This window comes from Macaca mulatta, chromosome 18, assembly GCF_049350105.2.
Source record: "Macaca mulatta isolate MMU2019108-1 chromosome 18, T2T-MMU8v2.0, whole genome shotgun sequence".
NCBI classification, from domain to species: domain Eukaryota; kingdom Metazoa; phylum Chordata; class Mammalia; order Primates; family Cercopithecidae; genus Macaca; species Macaca mulatta.
The window spans coordinates 45,908,835-45,934,488 of NC_133423.1; the positions used below are offsets into that span (position 1 = coordinate 45,908,835).

At 45.3% G+C, this 25,654-nt stretch overlaps 1 protein-coding gene across 5 annotated transcripts in view; it reads left to right on the forward strand.

The window, feature by feature from the left end:
• The window catches only part of LOXHD1 (lipoxygenase homology PLAT domains 1), a 182,645-nt gene extending 157,355 nt beyond the window's left edge, over nucleotides 1–25,290 (forward strand). For all 5 annotated transcript variants that reach the window (XM_015121870.3, XM_077975512.1, XM_077975513.1 and 2 more), the window contains 4 exons: nucleotides 11,161–11,331; nucleotides 16,908–17,040; nucleotides 18,272–18,430; nucleotides 24,304–25,290. In XM_015121870.3, coding sequence (XP_014977356.3) covers nucleotides 11,161–11,331; nucleotides 16,908–17,040; nucleotides 18,272–18,430; nucleotides 24,304–24,784 — 944 coding nt within the window. In that variant the 3' untranslated portion in view covers nucleotides 24,785–25,290. The remainder of the gene's footprint in view (nucleotides 1–11,160; nucleotides 11,332–16,907; nucleotides 17,041–18,271; nucleotides 18,431–24,303) is intronic.
• The last annotated feature ends 364 nt before the right edge of the window (nucleotides 25,291–25,654 follow it).

Here is a 25,654-nt window from a genome sequence, read left to right on the forward strand (position 1 = left end):
TTTATCCTGACTGTACTGAGAAGCCATCAAGGCATCTCAAGAACAGGAATCACTCAGAGAAGATCATTCTAGTGTCTGTGGGAGATAGGTTAGATGGAGAAGAAAATAAGCTTCAAAAGATGATTAGGAAATTGGTGGGAGAATGTCTTGCAATATGATGATGGCAGTGGGGATGGAGAAAAAGCAGACAGATCTGAGAAAAATTTAAGGCAGAGGACTTGTTAAAGGTTTGCCTGAGAAGACTTGAACAAGAATGGTGAGGATGCTGGAGAACTTTCTTCATCCTGATGAGTTTAATTTGAAGGCCTGAGTGACATCTAAGGGGTGATGTCCAGTAACAGTGGGGTCTGGACCTCAGGAGGAAAGCTAGTTGGGAGACTGATCTGAGATAGTAATCTAAAAGGTGTTAGTGCAGAGAGAGTAGTGAAGTCATCAATAAAGAGTGAATAAGAGAGTCTATGGAGAAAGTGAAGCTTGAGGAAAGCAAGGGTGGTATAGAACAGATTCCTGAGAATTTCAACATTTGAGGTGAGACGATGGAAAAAAAAGGAAGAGGAGGGGGAGGAAGAAAGGAGGAGAAGGAATTACCTCCGTCTTTTGTACTTCCAAAGTGGGATGTGCCTGGGGAGGAAACTGACATCTGGGGAACTCTGTAATGCTGAAAATTGTTCACTGGCCATGAAATCCCAAGATGCGGTGTGTCAGTTCCCTACTCCATAGTTTCCTGGGCATAAATTTAATAGAGGAAACATGAGGCCTCATTTGCCTCCAAATAGCAAAGCAATTCAAAATATTTAAAATGTTTATTTCTCCCTAGCAAATTTCTAGAATCCTTTGCTTAAAAATGTCATTATACAGCCAAATATTTAAGCCACTGTATGTAACTGGGAGAAAGGAAGGGGTGATGAACAGCTTTCTGTAATTTGTGGATTTATGTTTATTAGACAAAAATGTTCCTCATTGCTTCCTCCCCCTGACACACACACACACACACACACACACACACACACACACACAGACACACACAGTCAGGAAATCTTTTTCACCTAGCCTCACTCTCTCTGCTCTCTGGTCCTTTTTATAATGTGGAATTGTCTTTATTCCTGACTATTCTGACCCATCCAAAGACTGGCATGGTACATTCAAGCTTTCAAAAACTAGGGTCTCTCTAAGATTAGCTATTTTCATTCAAAAAGTTTTCTTTGTTATTCTCTCTCTTCTTTTTTCCTAGATCTCTAAACTTTCATTCCAGCCCTTATTTAAATTTCACCTTGCATGAAGTAACTTACATCTTTTGCCCAAGCTAACAGACATTCACAGATACCCAAGAGATAACTTTGCACCTGCAATTCCCTTCCCCCGCTAAATTCTTACGCATCCTTCAAAATCCAGATTAATATCACGTTCTCCATGAAGCTCCCTGATTATCCCAAATGAAGTTAGATGCTCCTACCCTGTGCTCCTAAACTTCTCTGCTCATACCTCTATATCTAGCACTCACAATGCTGAATTGTAATTGTCTTGCCAGTCATAATTGGCAGACTTTTGAGTCTCTCAGGGGTAGAAACTTTGATTCACATTTGTATGCCGAAAGACTGGCATTTAGTAGGTATTTAACAATTATGTACTAAATAAATAAATTGATGTTGAACATCAGTTTATAGCAGTTTCTGAATCCTAAATAGATGGCTCCAGAATTCTGTCCTTTTCTAGACTTCCACATATATATCTTTCTCCCCTGTAGGTGATTGAGGGGTTTCTAGATGCAGCAATTATATCAGACACACTTGTTAAAGCATTTGTAATTATCCAAGGGTAGGTGTTATGGGTGAAATAGTGTTCCCCATCCACCAATTTCTTCTTCACCAAGAACCTCAGAATGTGATAATATTTGGAAATACGATCTTTGCAGATAGACTTAATTAAGAATCTTGAGATGAGATCACCATGGATTTAGAATGGGCCCTAAATCAATGATGACTTGTGTCTTTATAAAAATATGAGAGAACATGGAAAGATGCCAAAACAAGAGCATATGAAGATGGAGGCAGAGATTGGAGCTGGAGATAGCAGTAACAAGCTGAGGAGCACCAAGGATTGCTGGGAGCCACCAAAGCTAGGAAGATACAAGGAAGGATTCTTCTCTAGAGCATTCAGAGAGAGAATTGACCTGCTGACACCTTGACTTCAGACTCCTGGGCTCCAGAACTCTGAAAGAATAAATTTCTGTTATTTTAAGCCACCAAGTTTGTGGTAATTTTTTTGATGGCCTAGGAAAATAATATGGTAGGTAAAACCTTCTGGGGAAGAGTAAAGACTTTCCTAGGGTCTCAATATGAACAATCTGCCTCAGGATTTGCTACTGGGTGGAAAACGTCAAGGCCACTGGACCAAGATAAAACTCACCAAATCAGAGTGCGGTCCCATCTGAGAGCCTAGAGTCAGCAGGGTTTAATTGCAGTAGCTTAAGGCATAGCAAGGCTGGGTGGCCCAGAGTCCTAACACTAAAGTTGGTGTCAAGTAGTGATCTGTTTAGCAAGACCATTGCTCCTAACTTTTACAACTGGTGTCTCCACAGCCCTGAAATTAGTTTGGTAATAACTGGGGCACAGAAACCAATTATTCCCCTAGGCATGAAAAAGAGAGGAAACCCAGACCTGAAAGGCATTGTAGATTATTTTCTGATCCCACTCTGCAATTGTCATTTAATTCCAGCCACGGAGACCTCAGCCTTGTGACCTAACTCCCACCGTGCATTCTGCCATGATTATATCTGCCTGTCTGTGGTTTAGAAGCTCTCTTATGTCCTCACTTCCTCACTGAAAGTTCTTCCTATTGCCCTGCCTTGCTTGAGCCCACTCCCAGAACAGTCGACATATCTGAAACTACATGTGTATTCTGTCTCTTTTACTTGAGCGTTCACTCCACAGGTACCATCGTCTTGTTCATGTTCTTTCCCTAATGCCTATCACATTGCCTATAATATAATAAGGACATAACATATTTTTGTATAATTTAATTATACTTATACTTCTCTTTCAGACCCTTCCCTGTCTTTTCACGCTTCAGTTATAGGGAACTCAGTTTTCCCCAGAATCAGTGTTCCTTGTGCCTTAGTGCTTTTTAAAAAAGTTGAGTCCTGGCCATGAAACTCAGACTCATGACTAAGTCCTCCAATGCCAGCTGCCCCTCCTCCCAGACACTAATTGCACACATATCCAGACTTTCTCAGTTTTCTTGATGCATTTTTCTACCATGCAGAAACGTGACTCCAATCAGCCAATTCCTTCCATCTCGTCACGGTCAAAATATGAGAGGCGGGTTCAGCACCGTGGACAGTTCTAAACCACTCCAACCTTGTGACTAGTTACTATTGTTACTCAGATGCCAGCCTTTCCAAAGAGCTTGGCACCCCACCCCACCACCACTTTGAATAGCAAAAGACTATTTGATTGCCTTGGACCCATAATGGCTCTTGGATTTAAAGAAATCCTGAGTGGTTGATGCGATCCTCTTCTCCTTGTAGTCAAAGAAGTGGCCCTCCTCCCCTTCAACAGACATTGGGTCTGAAACCAGGATAATATCACTGGTAGGTTTTCAGGTTCATCAAGAAAAGGAAGATTTCTGTATCCTTATTTTTTTATTTTATTTTTGAGACAGAGTCTCACTCCGTTGCCCAGGCTGGAATGCGGTGGGGCCATCTCTGCTCACTGCAACCTCCACCTCCCAGGTTCAAGTGATTCTTCTGTCTCAGTCTCCCGAATAGCTGGGATTACAGGTGTGTGCCACCATACTCAGCTAATTTTGTATTTTTAGTAGAGGCGGGGCTTCATCATTTTGGCCAGGCTGGTCTCAAACTCCTGACCTCAAGTGATCCACCTGCCTCAGCCTCCCAAAGTGCTGGGATTACAGGCATGAGCCACAGTGACTGGCCTTTCTGTATCCTTATTGCGCCCATGTGGTTGAAATACTAGGTTTAGGGGAGGGACAGAGAGGACAGACAGATTTTGTGTCCAACTTCCTTTTAATGATAACTTTCTCCTCCAGGGATGGAAGTTTAAATGTTAATACAAAGATGGCTAAACGTGTCCTTAGCCTCTCTCTATGCCACACTTTTTATGTTTATTTAAAATTTTTTTCCAGATACCTTATACTTCCCTTGCATAGACATTTATGAGGAAAAATATGTTTTGTTTGAGAGTCTTCTACAATAAAGATGGGGATTTCTGAACAAATACCATATAAATCAGATGACAAATGCTTAGTTAACTTAAAGCATAGCAATCTTCTCTTTCTCTGAATCTACCTTTCAACCATTTTTGTCTATTCAATAGTTCTTTTTTAGTGAAAAATTTTAAACATGCACAAAAATGAAAGGAATAGTGTAATAAACTTCCACATAGCCATCACCCAAGTTCAGGAATTATGAATTATTGATTTAAATTTGAACTATTGAAATTTGTCACATCAGCTTCATTTTTCATACTTTTATTTATTCTTTTTGGTTGCTGGGGGATATAAAATCAAATCCTAAACTTCATGTCATGTCACCCCAAACATAGTGTGTATTTATTTATTTATTTATTTATTTATGGAGTCTCACTCTGTCACCTAGGCTGGAGTGCAGTGGTGCCATCTTGGCTCACTGCAACCTCCACCTCCTGGGTTCAAGCGATTCTCCTGCCTTAGCCTCCTGAGTAGCTGGGATTACAGGTGCGCACCACCACATCTGGCTAATTTTTGTATTTTTAGTAGAGACAGGGTTTCACCATGTTGGTCAGGCTGGTCTCTTTTTAAAATGAACATTTTCTTACAAAATTACACCACCATTATCATACTTAACAATGATTTATTTGTATTGTTCAATTTCCACTCCATGAGGAATTTTCCCAATACTATGTAATATGTAAATTTTCTTAATATTGTGTATGGAATATATGGAAAATAAGTAAATTTCCTCAGTACTGTATACGAGTAAGTTTGTGAGGAATACAATGTATTGAGGAAATACTGTTTATTGATGTAATATGAAGTACACAGAAGTCCCATTATTATTGGTGCTAACATTGAACAGTGGATATAGGGACTGCCAGCCTGACTACTCCACTATAAAGTTTCCTCATAACTCTTCATCTAGTAGACTCATCCAGTGATGATCAATTAGGGTTACAAATGGTGATTTTCTAATTCTTTCATTTCTTATTCATTTAGTAGCTAGAATTTTTCTGTTAAAAAATCTCTCAGGCTATTTGATTACCATAAAATATAGTTCATAGAGGAAAATCAAGACAAGTGATTAATTCTCCATAATTCCAATTACCCACATAGCTTTTATAATACCGAACAAATTATAACCAGAGTATTTATTTTCTAAATTATCTTGTTCTTCATGCCTTCTTTGGTTAAATTAAGGCTCTGAGGAAAGAAAGAATTTATGTGTTTTCTTTTGAAAAATATAAATTCATAGAAATATTAGGTTGGTGCAAAAGTAATTGCAGTTTTTGCCAAAACCACAGTGACTTTTGCACCAGCCTAATATAAAGAACCTCAGAAGTCATCTATTTCAATCCCCACATTGTACAAGTAAGGATGCTGAGGCCTGGGGATATTATAATGTGTTCAGTTCGGTGGATATGCTGAGACTGCAACCTGATCTGCCAGATTCCAGAGTGTTGCTCTAGGTGACCTCTTAGATAATGTATGTGAAAAAGTATTTGTGGAAAAATAATAGCTAGATTCTCATATTCATACACAGCTAGGGCTCTGTGATGGTTCCATATCTTACTTCACACCATTTATTGATCTTACTAAAGAAATGTGAGTTGCCTAGATGAATCCTTAGCTTGCCAAAGATTATTTTCAAGAATGGAGTTGCTTGGTGAAGAAAATTATCTCCCTACCTGAGAAGAATTTTTAGTGGTTTGTGCTGGAGCAAAGAATTGACAGTTCACTTTAGAAAGTAAAAATCATTGATCAATTCTATGTTTATTGAATGCTAAGTCCATACCACTGTGATACAATTAAGAGCTCCTAAGATATGATTCTCCTCCCCTAAAATCTCACTAGAGAAGTCAGGCATACACATAATACCAGCCACAAAAGTTAGGGCATAGTCATGACCTGAATAGCAGAGATTTCTCAAGATGTCTGTGCTCATGGCCAAGAGAATGGACAAGCAAAAAATACTGAGAGCCTGGGGATTTTGGAGGACCTTGCAGAGGAAATGAGGTCTAAATTTTCCAGAGGACAATAGGCAGGTATTTAAAGCAAGGGAAAGCTGGGTGCCATAATGAGAAGAGAGGAAATGCCAAAGGGATGCTTAAATCCATCTCACTGCAATAAGGGATTTGTAAAAGGGCTCTTCCTTGATGAGGTGATTAGAGTCAGGCTGAAGAAGGCCCTAAATATGTAAACACAGAGTTGGGCCCTTTTGTCCCATCAGATGTGGAAAGCCACTGGGGAACCACAGGCAGGAGAAGGTGTGATGAACTCTAGGGAGCAGCTGCCAGTCTCGCTCCCATCCAGAGACTGCCATCTCTTGCCTGAAAAGATGGGACCTCACACTGGTTCAGAGTTTCTAGGCCTTTTTCTTAAAGAAAACTTTGAAAAATGTGGGATAAAATAATCAATTCTACTAGAACAGGCCAGCCACCACTCACTGCTAGGGCTTTGAATTCTTTTTCCCATCCACTCTTAAAACTTCACCATTAGAGCCATTCTTCCCTATTCAATAATAGTGCACACCCATGCATGCAATAAACACTTATTTAATAATATGCCAAGCACTGTTCTAGGCATTGAAATATAGAGATGGATAGGTTACAAAAGGATCCTGTTCTCGAGGGGCTTACAACCTAGTGGAAGAAGACAAACTATACAATATATGAGAAAACAAAAGCAAACTTATTTCAGATTGTGAAGTGGGCATGTCATGATTGACAGCAAGTAATTGGGGATTAGGAAGCTTCTGCAAATAGGGTTGTTAACAAAGTCTTTCTCAAAGACAGAATATTTGATCTGACACCTCAGTGATGAGATGGTGTTGACATTCAGAGCCTGGGGAATATAGTTCCAAACAGACCAAATGGCAGATGCAAAGTTTCTAAGAAAAGAGAGGGCTTCATATATCAAGGGATAAAAAGGAGGCCAGTGTAGGTGGAACAGAGTAAGTGAAGTTGTGAGTACTATGAAATAAAATCAGAGGAGTGGAAAAGGACCAGATCATGTCAATCCTAATAGTCCTTGGTGAGCAGTTTGCATTTTATTCTGACAGTGATGAGAAGCCATTGGGGGGTTTTATATGGAGAAGTGAAAAAATCTAATTTATCATTTTAAAAGATGACTATAATGCGTGTGGAAAGATATTAATTATAGCATTGTGTATAGAAGTACAAGTCTGGATACCAACTAACTAACCATCAACAAGGACAAGATAAATAATTTGGTGGCATGTGCATTCAATGAAATACCAGGAAAATATGAAAAAGAATGTCAGTATTTATATTTTGATATAGTTTGTGAGTAAAAGGTGTCAAATAGTGTGGAGTGTTTCTTACTTTTGTGTAAAAAAATAAAGTAGAACCCCAAAAAAGAAGACTTTGTAAAGCAACGGATTATTTGTCAATTTCAGATGGTTCCTTCTTGGTCCACTGATATGGCTTGGCTCTGTGTCCCCATCCAAATCTCACCTTAAATTGTAATAATCTCTAGGTGTTAAAGGCAGGGCCAGGTGGAGATAATTGAATTGTGGGTGTGGTTCCCCCATGCTGTTCTCGCGATAGTGAGTGAGTTCTCACAAGAGCTGATGGTTTCATTAGGGGCTTCCCCCTTTGCTTGGCCATCATTCTCTCTCCTGCCACCCTGTGAAGAGTTGCCTTCTGCCATAATTGTAAGTTTCCTGCGGCCTCCCCCACCATGCAGAACCATGAGTCAATTAAACCTCTTTTCTTTATAAATTACCCAGTCTCAGGTATTTCTTCACAGCAGCATGAGAACAGACTAATACGTCTGCTAAGGCCAGGTAGGATATCCACCATGTGGCTAGAGCTGGACACTCAGTTAGCCATTGCTGTACCTGTGACTCCATCTACCCATCTACTATCCTGCTGTCATCACTAGCAAAAACCAGACACATGACATCAGCCTGCCAGAGCCACCTGTTCCCAGTTGCATGTTTGATAGGTTCTTAGTGGGAGAAAGTCATGGTAAGATCCCTGTCAATCACACCCAAAATTTCCAAAATAAGGCGATTAAGTGAGCAGCAAGCACAAAGTTCATGGAAGGAGTTTCTCTGAAGAGTTCTAATTTGAAAATTGTGGATGGGGTCAGACAATGCCAGTTTTTGAGAGGACGGGGAAAGGGGACCACAGTGGGAAGAGAGGCAGCCTGCCACTGAGCACCAGGGCAACCCAGGCCAGACAGGCTCCTACTTTGGTTGTCTTTATCCATGCAGTGGGGGCAACGAATTATATGTGGATAAAGGTAAAGCCATCCCAGAATCCACCCTTCCCCTTAGCTCACTGATTTTCTCTATCACCATTCTGGCTGGAGCCCAGAAAGTGTAATTCTGTAGTGAAAACCATGTGGGGTATAGAGCACAACAAATGGTGCACTCCGGCAACAGAAACAATCTCGTGATGGCCCATGTCTCCAGGTAATGCCATCCTCCTCCACTAGCATACTCATGCACACACTTACGCATGCAATCACATGTTCAAACTTCCCATTGATTTCCTATTGCCATGATTCTGTAGAAAGACCTCCCTGACTCTGGTCCTGATACATTGAATCAGTAGTTCTCAAGGTGTCGCTTTAGGACCAGCAGCATTGACCTCACCTGGGAGCTAGTTAGAGATGGGCATTCTTGAACCCCACCACAAACCTACTGAATCAGAAACTCTGGGAGTAGGGCTCGATAATCTATAGTTTAACAAACCCTCCAGGTGATTGTGATACAGGCCCAGGTTCTCAGTCTTGGTTACACATTGGGATCACCTGGAGAGCCTTAATGACTACTGATGCCTAGGTCCCACTCCAGAGGTCTGTAGCAATCAAACTGTGTAAGAGCTGGATAGTAGAATCTGTGTGTGTGTGTATGTGTGTCTTCTGTCACACACACACACACACACACACACACAGTGAGGATGAACAGTGGGAGGAGGACAAAAACTCTTTCACCTGGACACCTTCCAATAGAATCAACAACTTACCACCTTTTTCTCTGCCTTCTTCTTTACCTGTCTCTTCCTTCCTATATTCCACTCCAGAAGTGTTTGAGCACTGCTTCAGCAGGTCTTCTCTGCCTCATTTCCAGACTGCATGCATTGAGGCTTGCTAAGTAGTTTAATCTTGGAGAGCTAGCAGTCGCACTGGAAGCAGAAGGTCTCATCTTCATGACACTATCAGGAAGCATCTCAGAAAGCAGCCATTTTGCAAACTTACAGGTGGAATTGGCCCTAATGTAGAAAAATTGAAAGATTAATTGAGTTAAAAAACAAATTTATCGTTAAAATAACTTACTGCTGGGTGTGGTGGCTCATGCCTGTAATCCCAGCACTTTGGGAAGCTGAGGTGGGTGGATCACCTGAGTTCAGGAGTTTGAGACCAGCCTGACCAACATGGAGAAACCCCGTCCCTAATAAAAATACAAGATTAGCCAGGTGTGGTGGTGCATGCCTGTAATCCCAGCTACTCGGGAGGCTGAGGTAGGAGAATTGCTTGAACCTGGGAAGCGGAAGTTGCAGTGAGCCGAGATCACGCCATTGCACTCCAGCCTGGGCAACAAGGGTAAAACTCCGTCTCATAAATAAATAAATAGATAGATAAATAAATAACTGACCACTGTTTAACTCAACAGAAATGTTTTAAAATTTAGCTTAACTCTATTGGTGCTGTTTTCCACTTCGGTGAAGACCTGTGTTTATAAAACATAAGTACTTTTTCAACCTGGAATGATGCTATACTAGGACCACCAATGTGTATTCCCTGCTGAGCCTTAACATGTGTCCCCTGTGATTTGGGTGACTGTAAGTGTCGTCTATCTTTTTGTGCCTCGTTGTGCTTTAAGACTCTTGGAGTTTCCTTGTGGACATATAATGAGCAGCAAGTAACCTGCCAAACCACGGGGATTTCCTCCTGCATGGGGTCCTTTGGTTCTAAGGGTTCTCAAGGACTTTGAAGAGAAGAGAGTAACTGAACCAGTGCATAGTATAAAGAGCATGCAGCTGTCACATGCATGCTATTTACACCGTGCAGGCAAGTGCACATCAATTCATATTTGATAGCTGTGCTATGGTGGGCACACTTCCGAGGGAAGCCCTGCCAATTATAACAAGGGCAGCTATGTGTTCAATATTAGCAACATACCCAAAAGAAATAGCAGCTTTGGATTTGTTCTATGATTGTTGAACAGCTTAGCCAAGTCATGACACATTCATTCATTCAGCATTCATTGAGCAACTGCTACTTGCCAGTCGTTACACTAGGCATGAGAGAAACAAAAACAAGTAAAACCTACTCACTGCCTTCAAGAGCTCATGGCCTGGAGGACGAGACACATGTAAATACTGACAACATAAGGTGGTCAGGGTGTGGCCACGGCAGATGCAGGGGTCTATAGGAGCATGGAGAACACCTGATGCAGGCCTAGTGGGTGGTCAGGGGACATCAGGGAAGCCTTCCTGGAGGAGTTGACACCTAAACTGATTCTGGAAAGATAATGGGCATGGACTAGGTAAATACTGGTGTCAGGAAGTAACAGAAGTCATCCTTCATCTTAGTGAGCTCTAGAAAATTCTATTTTGGGTCAGAGATCTCAATTATGAATCTAATGAAAGCTATGAGCTCTCCCCCTGGTAAAATGTTCATGTATAATTACAGCACAATTTCTTGGGGTCATGGACTGCTTAAGTTCCATACACAGATCCTCTAGGGTTCATGAACCCCAAGTTAAGGGCTTTGCAGAAAATTATATCCTCTGTGCTGGAGGAACCCTCTGAGACCACCTAACCCAACCCCTCACTTTATCAACAAGGAGAACAAGGCCAAAGAGGACAGATAACTTGTTCAGGGCCACACAGCCGTGGGTTGTGGGGATGTAGAAGTCTGAAAGGGGAGGGAAGGCACGTCCAGATTCCAGTCCCCATGGTATCTTTTCCACAGGGATATTTCCTGGCTGGCATCTGAGCTATGTTGATGTGAAGGACAACTCCCGCGACGAGACCTTCCGCTTCCAGTGCGACTGCTGGCTCTCCAAGAGTGAGGGTGACGGGCAGACGGTCCGCGACTTTGCCTGTGCCAACAACAAGATCCATGATGAGCTGGAAGAGACCAGTATGTGGGGGAGAGCATTGGCTCAGGAGGGAGGCAGGGAATGGTGCTGGAATAAGAAGACACTGTTCCAGCTGGAGGGGCGTCAGATGCCCGATGCAGGGAATAATATGGAGAGATGCATTAGGAAACATCCTAACTGCTGTTTGGTGAAACTGGAACTGCTAAGAAACACTGATGCCAGCTCATGGCTCAGAATCACAGGGACTAATTAGGTAGCAGGAAAACCCACTGGGGACAAGCTGACCCTGACCTGAAGGCTGAGCTGGGTGGTTTGGTGTGGAGTCCTCTCTGGTTTATTTTTATAACATGGACATCATCCAACTGATGCCTGTGGCAACAGCTGCCTAATCAACACTTCCTAGAAACAGAATGCAGGGGAAGCCAGTATCTCCAGCAGCGGCTTTCCTTTTGTCCCTTCCTCAGGGGATATTTAAAGGGGAAGAGTAATTGATCCTGAGGGGATGGCCATCAAAGCCTAGGGAGATGTGCCTCTCACAGATGCCAGGGTCTGGGCCCAACAGATTGGAAGAGGCTTATCAAAGGCAGAGCCTGATATAAGAAACGGATTTTTCCAATCTTAGTTATTAAGGCAGCACTAGCTTCAGTAAGAGGCAAACCCCTAAATCTCAGTGTCTTCACACAACAAAACACTTTTCACTCCTTTTATACCCAGTCCAGTATGTGTGTTTGGTGGGAGGTCTTCCACGGAGTGATTTAGGGACCCAAGCTCCTTCTATCTGTATCTCAATCATTTCTAATGTGTGGCTTCCATATTTCTTGCAAATGGGAAAAGAGCATGGAGAAGGCACACTCCCCTAATAGAACTCACATCCTATTAGTGAAAACTAGTCATGTGGTACCACCAAATGCAAGGGCACTTGGGAAATGTAGTCCCTGGCTGGGCAGCCCCTTCCAGGGGACCACTGTAGGCTATGGAAAGGAGGCCACCAACCCACACTCATCTCTACCATGCCATCCAAACTGCTCAATGATGAGATTAGCTGCCTTGAGAGGTAGTGAGCACTATGTCCCTGGGAGTATTCAAACAAGGGCCAAGCACCCATTTATCCAGAATTCCTGTATGAGGATTCCTGCCCTAATTCAGAAGGTAGACTCCCAACTTGTGTAATTGCACTCCTGAGAAGTTATGGGTGCCCAGTTTTATTTTAGATGCTATGAATGATGCATATGGCTTTGTGGCCTCTAGTTTATTTGTATTGTCCTTTGCACATGCATTAGTCTCTCAATACATCCAAAAGCTCCCACAGGTTAGGGATAGCATCACTCATGTATGTAGCCCTCTGCAGCTCTGCAGGCCTTGGGGATCAGTAGGTGCTCAATTGGTGCTCAGTGAATGGAAGAAAATACAGTCCTTGTCCTTACAGCCTCACAATCTAGTTCGAGGGAAACTTTACGCACCTTACACAAGTGCCATGATAAGCAATAGAGATTCCTCAGGCTATTGGTGTCCAGGAAAGTAGAGAGTTGTAAGGCTTGGAGCATAATCACTGAGTCTCCTTCACAAATTCCCTGCCAAACCTCTGCTAAAATCTGTGAGATTGACAGGGAGATTGTAGAGGGTAAGTGACCCTTCTGTTGGTTCCAGAAGGATGTGTGCCTGCTGGAGACCAGAGGGCAAGGACGCATAGCCAGGAGAGGGCCTGAATCAATCCCTCTTTACTGGGAGGTTGCATAGAGCAAAGTGATGCCATCTGGGCTGCCCATGAGGGGACAGGCAGCCACACCTGTGTCCTCAGATAGAGGTTCAGCCTGGAGGCAGTCGTGGATGCAGCTTGAGGCAAGCATGCCAACCCTCAGCTATCTTCATTTAACCATGTGACAAACTCTTACTGAGTACCCACAAGGGCCAGGCCCTAATCTGACTTCTGGGGACACACTAATCAATGAAACAGAGACTCTGCTCTCATGGCACTTACATGCTGACATCACTGACCCCAAGGCATCTCTGGACACTCAGTGTGTGAGGACAAATACTCTCTTGTACTTGAACAGAGCTTTATGGGGCTGAAAGCATTCCACATCCATGTTCTCAATAGATCTTTGCAATCCTACTCCCACCCCGTGAAATAGAGGGGGTGCAAATTCACAACTCTGTATCATGGATAAGGCAAACAAAAACCCAGAAAAGTTAAGTGACACGTTGAAGGCCCACTGCACCGCCCCAGGATGTCTTGTCCTTATTAGGCCTGGCTGGTACTCCAGATTAAGTGATTGCTCCATCTCATTTAGCTTCCTGTTCTCTACCTTTATCCCCAACTCTTGTTGGCAATTCTAGAAGCTGCTCCTTGCCCTCTCCGAGCATCTGCCTCTGCAGATGGTTCCAATGTGCAGCCAAAGCTGAAAACCATTGGCAATCTTTAAATAATACTAACGTCTGGGTCCCACTCCCAGAGATTCTATTGTAATTGATCCAGGGTCAGAAAAAAGGCCAGGACAGTAAGATCATATGCACATGTGTTTACATGCATGCTTGTATACACATGCACGTGCACATGCACACACACACACACACACACCTGGAAGGACAAAAACATCTCTCGCTGGGACATCCTCTGGCAGGGCCAATGTCTTCCTCTCTGCAGCCCCTCCCACTCCCTGTGCTCCCACTCAAAGCCTTTTAAGGTTGCCCAGTCAGCCTTACCTGCAACATTTCCAGCCAAAATACAGTCCAGCTTGCAGGTCAGCTCCCCAGGGATGGAACGTTCACTGCTTGCTTCACCAGACAGTTCAGCTAGAAAATCCATCTTCATATTTATGTTATTGAAGCATCCATCCTTTGGTAGTCCCAATGGAGTCAAACAGAAAGTTTCAGGAGTGGTCAGGACTCTTGGTTGTATGTACCTGAAACCCAATCCTAAGCTGGCTCCAGCAAAAGGGAATATATTGGCTCCCAGAACTTGGAAGTCTTGGGTGGCTCTAGCCGAGACTTGGCTGTCTCCAGAGGCTCCAGTGATCTCAGTATGTCTCTTTCTTCTCCTCTCAGCTCTGTTTCCTCCCATGTGTCAACTTTGTTTTAGTACATTGTGGAAGTTGGCTGCTCGCAGCTCCAATCCCATACCGTTCCAGCTTAATAGCTTCCATGGAAGGGAAGAGAGCATCTCCCTGGGGAGGATTCTTATTGGCCAGGTCCAGGACTCTCAGCCCCATCCAACCCACATGGTAGGAGCTCCCCAACATAAACAATGGTCCTGAAACATGAGACAGTGAAATCCAAATGCCCACTGGAAGCCCAACTATGCTCCTAGCATTCATCCATGGCCATTACATGCCCCTGTAGTTCTTGTCTCGAGACTAAACATCTGTTTATTATGCAGCTCCTTGAACAATGTGACATTGAATCTTCCCTGCATCCCGCCCCTTCCCCTTTCGGTACAACCTGTGTCGCTCATTCGTTGCCCTCTGCAGATGCCATGCCCAGGATGAAGGCAAGATTTCAAGGGGGATCTGCTCGCTCCTCTCCTGTCTTGCCTTTCACACTATGACACATGCCCCCTAAGCTCACAGTAGCTTTGCTGGTGGCCTCTTTATGCTAGTGACTTCCATGTGCTTCTTCCTTTGCATGACTGCCAAGAGCCTTCCTCCAGTGGGGCTTGTCCTTGGGTGTGCTGGCCCCACGGGAGATCTCTGTTAGATGGGTTTCCTCACTTCTACCTGCCCTGAATGTTCAAGCTCCTGATCCTGTTTCATCTGCTCCTTCCCAGCAACCTGTGAAAAAAGTTGAGAATCATGCCTTCTACATTTTTATCAAGCCACTTCATCTGGGAAAGAAAGCAAGATGAAAATATGCTGATCGTAACTTCCTTTGGAAAGACCACCGATGCGACTAGCAACATTTGTTTCTAATCTACCTAAATGTCCTTGCTTACAAACCTTCTCTACCTTATCCTTAGGACCATTAGGAAAGAATTCATTTCAATCCATGTAGGACAGGCCACCCACATCATCTCTCACACTTCCTACTTGAGTCCATCGCGGTGATATGCAGGTTCCCAGTGCTCCCTGCCTCCCTCGCTGATGCTGACAAACCATTTCCCTAACCACACCCAGGATCTCCCTTTGAATTCACCAGTACCTGTTTGCGGAACAAACCATTGCCTCCCGTGGGAAAGCAGAAGGCAGTGGTTTGAACCACTGAACAATGTGATTCCCTTGCTGGGATGGCTTTGGGTTCCTGGGCTGGAATCTGTCCTGGGCTGCAGAACCCTTCCCTACTGCAGAAAGGATGCACTCTCTGTGGATCTCTTCCTCCATCAGAGTCTGCCTGTCTCTTTGCCTAGATTCACTCTACTTGTTTCAGGTAGCAGAGATTTCTCCTTGAGAAAAGTTGCAAAAGGGTGGCTGGGGGGCTGGGATTGGTGCTACATTGAGCCACAGGCATGGCCATCTCTCCTCTTCTTTATTTGTATCATGTCTCTGAGATAAAGGCACAGAAACAGAGCTACCCCTTTGGATCCAGAATCCCAGACCGGCAGTCATTCAGGTACTGCAGCAAGGGGTCTATGTCTGGAGACACTCGAGCCAGATACTTACTGTGTCCTCCAGGGTGCCAGTTCCATCCCTGGCCTGGTCCCTGGGGAGTGAGCCTGGATCACGTGCCACACACCCTCAGTATCTCAGCTTAGGGGGATCAGGTTGCAATTTTAATTAGGGTGGTTGGATAGACATCTCTGAGACATGACTTTTGAGTAAGGACGAGAAGCTGAGCCAGTGAGCCAAGCCACTATGGGTGGGGGAGGGAGAAGGAAAGAGGGAAGGACTCCAGGCAGGACAGCATTGCAGAGCTCTAGGGTGGAGCATACCTAAGTGCTCTGGGTGCAGCTAGGAGGCAGAGAGGCTGGAGTGAGAAAGAGAGAAAGTACTAGGACATGAAGTGGGAGAGGAAATGGGGAGCCAGGTTTTCCTCTTACCCCACGGTACTTTGGCTCTTTTTTGCAGGGTTATCTGTCACATTCTGCTATATGGTACAGTCAGTGTTTGTGTCTGGGGCTACAGATTGAGTTCTAGTGTCACCCAGGGTCTAGTCCAGTCCTGGCACTTAGCACCTACTTAACCAATGTTGCAGGAGTGCATGCCTGTGCAGACATGATTGAGGGAACAGCAGGGTGAGATGGAATGGCACCGAGACAAGCTACGAGCGAGACTGCTTGCTGGAGCAAGTGCAAGGGTCTTCGGGGTGCTTTGACCGCCTGGGTCTTTCCCCTTTGCTTTTGCACTGGGCCCCCCTTCTTCTCCCTTCTCAGCACCAATCTCCATTTTGCATCTCAGCCCTGTAGCTGAGTGTTCACCCCCACCTCCTGCTGCATTCCCAGTGGCTCCCATATTTGCCTGCAAAGAGGTTGCTACTATAAATAAATGAGAGCATTCACTGTAACCCCAGAATCTGGGCAGGTTCTACCTACAACATCTCAATCGTGGTGATTTTAACCTGCCTCCCCCACCCCCAGGCTGTAGCCTAAGACCAAATGAAGGACCAGAGGCTGTGGCCCTATTGCTCCCACCCTGATGATGGGCACAGCCTTCCCTGTGCTGACCCTCCCCCACCTCCTCCATTACAGCCTACGAGATCGTCATAGAAACGGGCAACGGAGGCGAAACCAGGGAGAACGTCTGGCTCATCCTGGAGGGCAGGAAGAACCGATCCAAAGAGTTTCTCGTGGAAAATTCTTCTAGGCAGCGCGCCTTTAGGAAGTAGGAAGGGGAGGCCCATGGGAAGTGGTGGGGGGTGGGTAAGTAAGGGAGGACCCCAAGAATCTCCCTCTTGGGTGGGAGCCATAGGTACACAAATGGGCCTAACCAGCAAGTACTTACTGAGCAGTGTGCTGATCCTGTGCAAGTGCCCAGGGGCTAAATAGGCAATGGTGAAAGGGAAAGCATGGGACTGCATTTAATGGGAGCCTACCCTGTTGCTGGACAGTGCTACTCACTGCAAACGTTTCCTCATGTCTACAGAGACAAGGACCTTCCATCAGAGCCACTTCTGAACTGCTCAGATGCCCACTTCATCTCCTCACTCCTTCCAGGACTGCTGAGACAGCCTCTACCTCCCCCTTAACTCTGCTACATCTTTCTCTTAGTCCATTAGACTGGTAGCTTAGAAACAACAGAAATGTATTTCTCACAGTTCTAGAGGCCAGGAGTCCAGGAGCAAGGCACCAGCAAATCTGGTGTCTGGTGAGGGCCCGCCTCCTGGTACATAGCCAGCCATCTTCTCACTGTGTCCTCACATGGCAGAAGGGGGAGGGAGCTCTCTGGGGCCCCTTTTATAAGGGCATGAATCTCATTCATGAGGGCTCAGCTATCATGACCCCATCACCTCTCAAAGGCCCCACCTCCAAATACCATCATACTGGAGAATAGGTTTCAACATATAAATTTGGGGGAGCTGGGGCACAGATGTTCCATTTATAACAACCTTTTCTTCAAATCTCCACATCAGGATGAAGTCTGGACTCCTTAGACTGGCACTTACAGACCCCAGCAGACCGCCTGCACCCCTACCTTCTCCATTAGCTTTTCCCTCCCTGAACCCAAACTCCATCCAAGCCAGCATTCCCCCAGAAATATCTGTACCTCCATACCCCACTATTCCCACCCATGACTTTGCTAAGACATGTCTGTTTCAGGGGACTCTTCCCTTCCCCTCCTCCCTCTGCTCTCCAAGTCTCACCACCCTCACCATCTCCATCCTGCATAACGTTGTCACCATTCTTTGGTGCTTGGACCAGGCAGCTAGTGGGGCTTTTTCATTGTGATTGTCTTGGTCCCAAACTGAACTGAACCCCTCAAAGCCCCCAGGACTGCCGTGAGGTCCTGCTTGCCATCCCATCCCTGTTCCTGGCCCAGTGCTTGGAATGCAGCAAGCCCCCAACAAATGCTTACCTGCTCCAGTGGGCAAAGACCACACCTTTGTTTCCTGCAGGGGGACCACAGACACATTTGAGTTTGACAGCGTCTACTTGGGGGACATTGCCTCCCTCTGCGTGGGCCACCTCGCCAGGGAAGACCGGTTCATCCCCAAGAGGGAGCTTGTCTGGCATGTCAAGACCATCACCATCACCGAGATGGAGTATGGCAATGTGTATGTACTGAGCCTTTCCCCGAGGAAGTGCCCCTCCCTCAGCATAGGGCAGGGACTGAGCTGGAACGTGGGCAAGAGAGCAGGGTGTGAGGAGGTATATTCTTCAAGGTCAAGATTACCCCATTCAGGAGGCCTAGAAGGCAGGAAGGGAAGAGACACCTGTATGGTTCTGAAGCTATCTGGATTATGCATCTACTGTCAGAGGCAGGGGAGTAGGCCAGATGACCTTGGGTGCATCTAGTCTTTGAATCCAGGGATGCTTCCTTGGAAGAATACTGAGAAAGTCAAACAGTGCCAGAGAGCAGAGACTTCCCTTGCCTTCCCCTTCCCTCAATCTAAAATAACAAAGAAACACAGCTTTGAAGCCTGCTGTTTACACGGTCATAGTGAAAACCCACCATCCATGTGGGCAGAGTAGGGACCAGAGACAAGGTAGGGTAATCCAATGGTCCATCTGCCTCACAGTACCCCAGATAAGGGGCTTTGCATTCTCCCATTGGAACTTTCTGGAGACTCAGGCATTTCTGGAAGATTAAGGGTCTTAGTTACCTGGGCAACATAGTCACAGTCATCAATTTGTCTAATTAAAACCCCTTGGTAGCCAAACTGGAAGCCAGAAAGAACCCTGAGGCTCTGGAAGGCAGGAAAGGTGCTGAGAAGGAGGCAGGGTAGGTTGGAAAGGGGAATCCAAGGTCAAGGCTTGCCAAAGAGTAAGTGAAAGCTGAGTACACAGCTCACAGGGCCAGAACCACCATGGACCCTCCACATCTGCATCTCTCCCTGGGGCTGGCCCTGCTCATACCACACCCTAAAGCCTTCCCTGTACAAGGAAAGGTAACCTCTGTCTGCACAGGTAACCTCTGTCTGCAGTAGCCAGGCTGGACCCAGGCAGAGCCCTCAGCTACGTGCTCTGGCCCTCAGGAGCCCAAGCTTCTCAAAGCCACATTCGTCCAACCTGCAGCTCCCTGGATTTGGCTCCCCCAGACCAAGCAACTCCTTGGGAATTTGGCAGACTGCCATAACAAAATAACAGACAGTGGGTGGCTTAAACAACAGAAAGCTATTTCTCACAGATTTGGAGGCTGGAAGTCTGAGATCAGGGTTCTAGCATGGTGAAGTTCTCGGAGGACTGTCTTTCTGGCCTGCATATGGCCGCCTTCTCTCTGTGTCCTCACGTGGTGGAGAGAGAGATCTGGTTTCTCTTCCTCTTCATGTAAGGGAACTAATTCCATCATAAGAGCCCCACCCTCATGACCTTATCTAAACCTAATTATCTCTCAAAGTCCCCCATCTGCAAATACCATTGCATTGGGGGTTCCAGCTTCAACGTATAAATTTGGGGAGATACAACTCTGTTCATAGCAACTTCCCTCTTGAGCTATGGCATTATTTGCTGCTCTTTTAGAGAAAGCTCAGCTCAAGTACAATCAATCCTGTAGGAGTTGCTCTATGTGCCTGCTAGGACCAGTACTGATGAGAATTTGACAGTTGGGAGACTATCCCAGAAAAGTGAATGACTCACTGAGCAAGTCAGGGCCAGGCCTAAGCCCTTTCCACGGCTCAGTACTACCTCCCATTCACAGGGATTGTGTCTGCTGATACTGCTCCTCTGCAAACCTCCCAAAATAAACAAAACAAAATAAAATAGTCACCCTCACATTACCCTTAATCCCACAATGTTGGCCAAGAGAGAGAGTTCTCAGCACCACCTGGCGCTTTCCTGTCTTAGGAGGAAAGGAAGGCAAAGGCCCAACTGTAAGCTTCCTGTCCCACGGTCCTGGGCTCGAGTTGTAGAATTTTCCATCCTGTGGAAGAAGAAACCTCTCCTAATTGAAGCATCTTTCCCTCCAGCCTCAGGAATGCAGCCTGTCGTTGGCTGTCACCAGAGCTGGAGGGGAAGGAAGAGATATCTGTGGGGAAGGGGCTCTTCCTGAAGTGAAGGGGTTGCAGGGGTTCCAGGCCCCTGGATACTAGCACTGTCTCCTGGTCAACTGTGTGGCCTCCAGCAGTTACCCTTCTCCTCCTTGTGCTTCACGTTGCCCTTTGGGAGGAGAGCTGGATGCTCTATAGAGTCTAGGGTAGAGGAACGATGGCAGGGGTGTCAGCCTAGGAGCTCTCTGAAGTCATGCCCTAGCTCACCCCTGCCTGCCTGCAGTTCTCAAGCCTGTGGTCTCTGCTGGATGAAAACCTGTCTCCTGCAGAAATATCACTTTCGTCCAGAAGGGGGACTTTGTAGGCATGTTTAATTGTGGTGACAATTCACATGGTCTCATTCTAGAAGGCACCTACATTCTGTATTATAAAACCACTTGCTTAACACTGTGTGTAACATCCACAATTCCTTTCCTGCCACCACATTAGCCATATGTGGAGTTCCATGAATTACAAATGAATTTAATCTCAATCTCTCGTATACGCAATAACTCCAAATGTCCATCTCCCAGCTATTTCCATTCTGACCCCTCTTTTGCATGTGCTGTTGACCTTCCTGACCAGTTCTCATTCATCACTAATAGCCTCAGGATTTGGGTGAAAAGTAATACAAAAAGACCTTTATTTTTTAACTGAAAACACCTTTATTGTTTATCCCAGTAGCATATCTAATACACAACCATAAAAATTCAAATAATACAGAAATGTATGTAAAAGAAAGTAAAAATTCCCTACAGCCCTGCCCATCAGAGGTGGCCACCGTGATGAGCATTTTGGTGACCCCATTCTCTGTGGCATTTTTCTGATACACAGTGTTCACAGATGTGCACTTATATATAGTTTTGAATATGCATCAGTTCTTTCTGCTCATTTTTCTCTGCTTTTGCCTTTACTCTGGCTGGACACCTTCCCCCCTTTCTAGCAGGAGCAGCCCGCTGCGTGTCCTTCCAAAGCCAGAGCTTTGTGTAAGTCTGTAGGGCCCACATTTTGGTGATCCTATAATTATGTCTATCAGAAAACATTTCCTTATATCTACACCAGGGAATATTTTTCAGCCATCAAAAATAATGAATTAAATACATACCAGATGACTTGGAGCAATTCCCAGGAAGTATTATTGAGTGAGAAAATCGAGACACAGGAAAACATGTCTTATGTGATGCCGTTTTGTAAAGGGAACACTGACATCCCCATATGTCTATGTACACGTGGGTCTGTGCAGGGTTGGGTGAAACGGAGGGAAATTTGGCAGGCTACACCCTCAACTGTTACATGGGTTATCTGAGGAGAAGGGATGCTGAAGTGAGAGGAAGAAGAGAGAGAGCCAAGCAAAAAGGGAGCAAAAAAAAAAAAGTACATTTAGAAAAGTATGTATAGGATCAGATGATTTTTGTATTTATATAGAATTATGCATATTAGTGGGCATATGCATAAAGAAATGCATTTTAAGAGAATTTTAAAACAATGCACATATATCCTCCTCTAAGAAATTGTAGTATGTAACAACAATCCAAATTTATCAAGTGATAAATTGGGGGAAGACAATCTCAAAACAGAATAAGGATTTCCTGCAAATGTCTTTAAATGGCTTATTCTTCAGGGCCAGGCAGGCTTTGACTCTGGGTCACCTTAAGCAGTGACTTTTCTTCTCCAAGTCTCAGTTCCTCCTCCTATGAAACGGGAGGATGATGCCCAGGGTTGTTGTGGGAGCTAATGAGATTCAAGAATGCAAAGTCCTGGAGTTGCGTAAGCAGGCAAAAAACCAAAGGTGTTTTTTTGTTGTTGTTTTTTTTTTTGTTTTTTTCTGTTAAGAATGTTCATCTAAAATAGGGTTTGATTTTGCACCATTGGGCACACCTTTTCAGTGTTGCATTCCTGAAGTTGTTAGCCAGCACCAAGACTGCTTGTTTTCAAAGGTGTTAGCATATTAGCAATTTGGAGTGGGAAGAAACCATAGCAATTGTTCAGTACAAACCTCCAGCTTTGCCAATGGGAAAATCAAGATCTGGGTAGGAGATGTGACTTGTCCAAGGTCACGCAGGTGGTAGGTGGCAGGGCTGGGGCAAACCATGCCCTCTCACATCATGTGCAGCATTTTCCCACCATGCTGTCTGACTTTTTCCTTTATAATTCCTGAACCCACTGTCATTACCCAGAGTCTAAAATTGGGGATGTTCAAGAGAAGGTTTGGGAGGACTTCTTGGTCCAAGACAATTCTCTTGGCTCCAGACTTGCTTCTGCTTGTGATGGCTTCTTTGGTAGAGGACTTTCTCTTTCCCCTTGTACTCTGCAGTCTGTGAACACATAGACACACACACACACACACACACACACACACATATGCATATATACACAAACTCTTAGTTCAACTCAGTCAAGTGTAAGGAATTTGGGAGCACAAATTTAATAGTCATATTTCCACTTGGTTTTGCGTAAAATTGTCACTCTGGATTCAGCAACTTCCTCTAAAGGTGACACCACCAGGTACAAACATTAACCAGTCCCTTTGAGGGAGCAAGAGCATCTGCAGATGGGAGTGAGCTTGGAAAAGAGCAGGTGACAGGTGAGAAAGGAAAGCACAGCTGTGTGCAGTGACTCACACCTGTAATCCTAGTGCTTTGGGAGGCCAGCGCAGGAGGATTGCTTGAGGCCGGAAGTTTAAGATTAGCCTGGGAAACATGGTGAGACCCTATCTCTACAAAAATATATATTTTTTAATTAGCTGGGCATGATAGTGCATGCTCATATTCCCAGCTACTCAGGAGGCTGAGGCAGGAGGATGACTTGAGCCCAGGAGTTCAAGGTTATAGTGAGCTGTGATCACACCACTGCAGTTCAACCTGGGTAGCAAACTGATACCCTGTCTCTAAAGAAAATAAAAATTAAAAATACATTTAAAAAAATAAAGGAAAACACAAGGGAGAGAAGAGTCAGATCACGAGGAGTTTTGCAGACCATTGTAAAGTCTTTGGCTTTTACTTGACATGGGAAGCTACTGGAGGGTTCTGAACAGGGGAAGGTCATACTTGCACTTACATCTCAACAGGATCACATGGCTGCTGCATACAGAATTGACCACAGGTAGCAAAAAGCTAGAAGACCAGTTAGGAGGCTCTTGATAATTTCCAAATAGGAGATGATGGTGACTTAGACACAAGTAGCAGCAGGGCAGATAGATACTGGATAGTTTTCAAGTGGGCTGGTTCTGGATATATCTTAAAAATAGGGTCGGCTGGGCACAGTAGCTCACGCCTGTAATCCCAACATTTTGGGAGCCTGAAGCGGGTGAATCATGAGGTCAGGAGTTCCAGACTAGCCTGGCCAAGATGGTGAAAAAAAAATTAGAGTCAACAGGATTTGCTTATGGATTATATATGGAGTATGAGGGGCAAAAAAGAAGTAGAAGAATCTGGCTCACGCCTGTAATCCCAACACTTTGGGAGTCCGGGGTGGGTGGATCACGAGGTCAGGAGATCAAGACCATCCTGGCTAACACAGTGAAACCCCATCTCTACTAAAAATACAAAAAAAAAAAAAAAAAATAGCCGGGCATGGTGGCGGGCGCCTGTAGTCCCAGCTACTTGGGAGGCTGAGGCAGGAGAATGGTGTGAACCTGGGAGGCGGAGCTTGCACCACTGCACTCCAGCCTGGGAGAGAGAAGGAGACTCCGTCTCAAAAAAAAAAAAAAAAAAAAAGAAAAAGAAAAGAAAAACGAAGTAGAAGAATCAAGAAGCAACTGGAAGAATGGAGATGCCTGTCCATGGAGAATTTTAAGTTAAACAAGAATCCATACTCACAGTTTAACCCAACATTTCCAGCTCCAATATCCCATTACCCTGGGAAGGGACCATTTATGGATGAGCAAGGGGATCCGGGGAGGGAGCAGCCTTGGCTGGGGTCTGCTTAGCCCCTCCCCCTCCTCTCTCCCACGTCTCTGCCAGGTACTTCTTTAACTGCGACTGCCTCATCCCGCTCAAGAGGAAAAGGAAGTACTTCAAGGTATTCGAAGTTACCAAGACGACGGAGAGCTTTGCCAGCAAGGTCCAGAGCCTGGTGCCCGTCAAGTACGAAGTCATCGTGACGACAGGCTATGAGCCAGGGGCAGGCACCGACGCCAACGTCTTCGTGACCATCTTTGGGGCCAACGGAGACACAGGCAAGCGGGAGCTGAAGCAGAAAATGCGCAACCTCTTCGAGCGAGGCAGCACAGACCGCTTCTTCCTGGAGACGCTGGAGCTGGGCGAGCTGCGCAAGGTGCGCCTGGAGCACGACAGCAGCGGCTACTGCTCAGGCTGGCTGGTGGAGAAGGTGGAGGTCACCAACACCAGCACCGGTGTGGCCACCATCTTCAACTGTGGCAGGTGGCTGGACAAGAAGCAGGGGGATGGGCTCACCTGGAGAGACCTCTTCCCTTCTGTCTGAGGGGCTACAGCCCCCACCCTCTCACTGAGATGCCCCGATCTCACATTTCTGCCCTCCATCTTGGTGGTCAGCAGCCCTCCAAAGCCTCTGGAGTTGGCACTGGGGGCCAGCAGGCCGCTGAGAACTTCATGGGGTCCTGCTCCCCACCCTACCCCCAGTTTATTGAACCTACAGTGATCATAATTAGCTTGTGTCATAATCTGTGGCAGCCCAAAAATAGCTTTTTGTATTTCCTTTTTCTGTAATAACAGTAGTGATCAGGCTGGGACTTGCTGTCGAGTGTGGATGAGAAATTGAGTCTTCACCCAGGGGATAGAAGTGGAGAAGGAGAGGGCATCGAGATGGTGTATTTTAAGCAAAAACTAATTAACACTTTTCCCCAAAAAAGCTGGGCTAATTAAATTATTACCAACCATATCCTATAAAGAATTCATCTTAGCATCTGCTTGCTAAGAAGTGTATGATTTTCCCCAGTTTCAATAAATCCAGTGGCAAATGGAGAAAAACATCAGGAGGAAGTATTTTGCTGGGGGATTTATAAGCCTGTGAAGAGTAGATAATTCTTTCCATCACTTTACAGAGAACGCATTGGCAGGTTCCTGCTGGTTATCCCAGCCTGTGCTAACACAGTCAGGACTGGACACAAAGGTGATAGGGATAGCACCTGCAACAGCCTCGTCACTGGCACTCTAAGGCCGGGAGAGAAAGCAGGGTCATTCAGGTTATTTGGTGATTATAATCTGTGGCTCTCTGTGGGCAGGATTTGGACTGAGAGCTGAGAGGGGCTTGGGAACAAAGTGAAGACCTGGTCTCTACCCTCAAGGGGAATGTGACCTTGCTGGAGAGGCAGCAGGCGAACCGTACATTTGA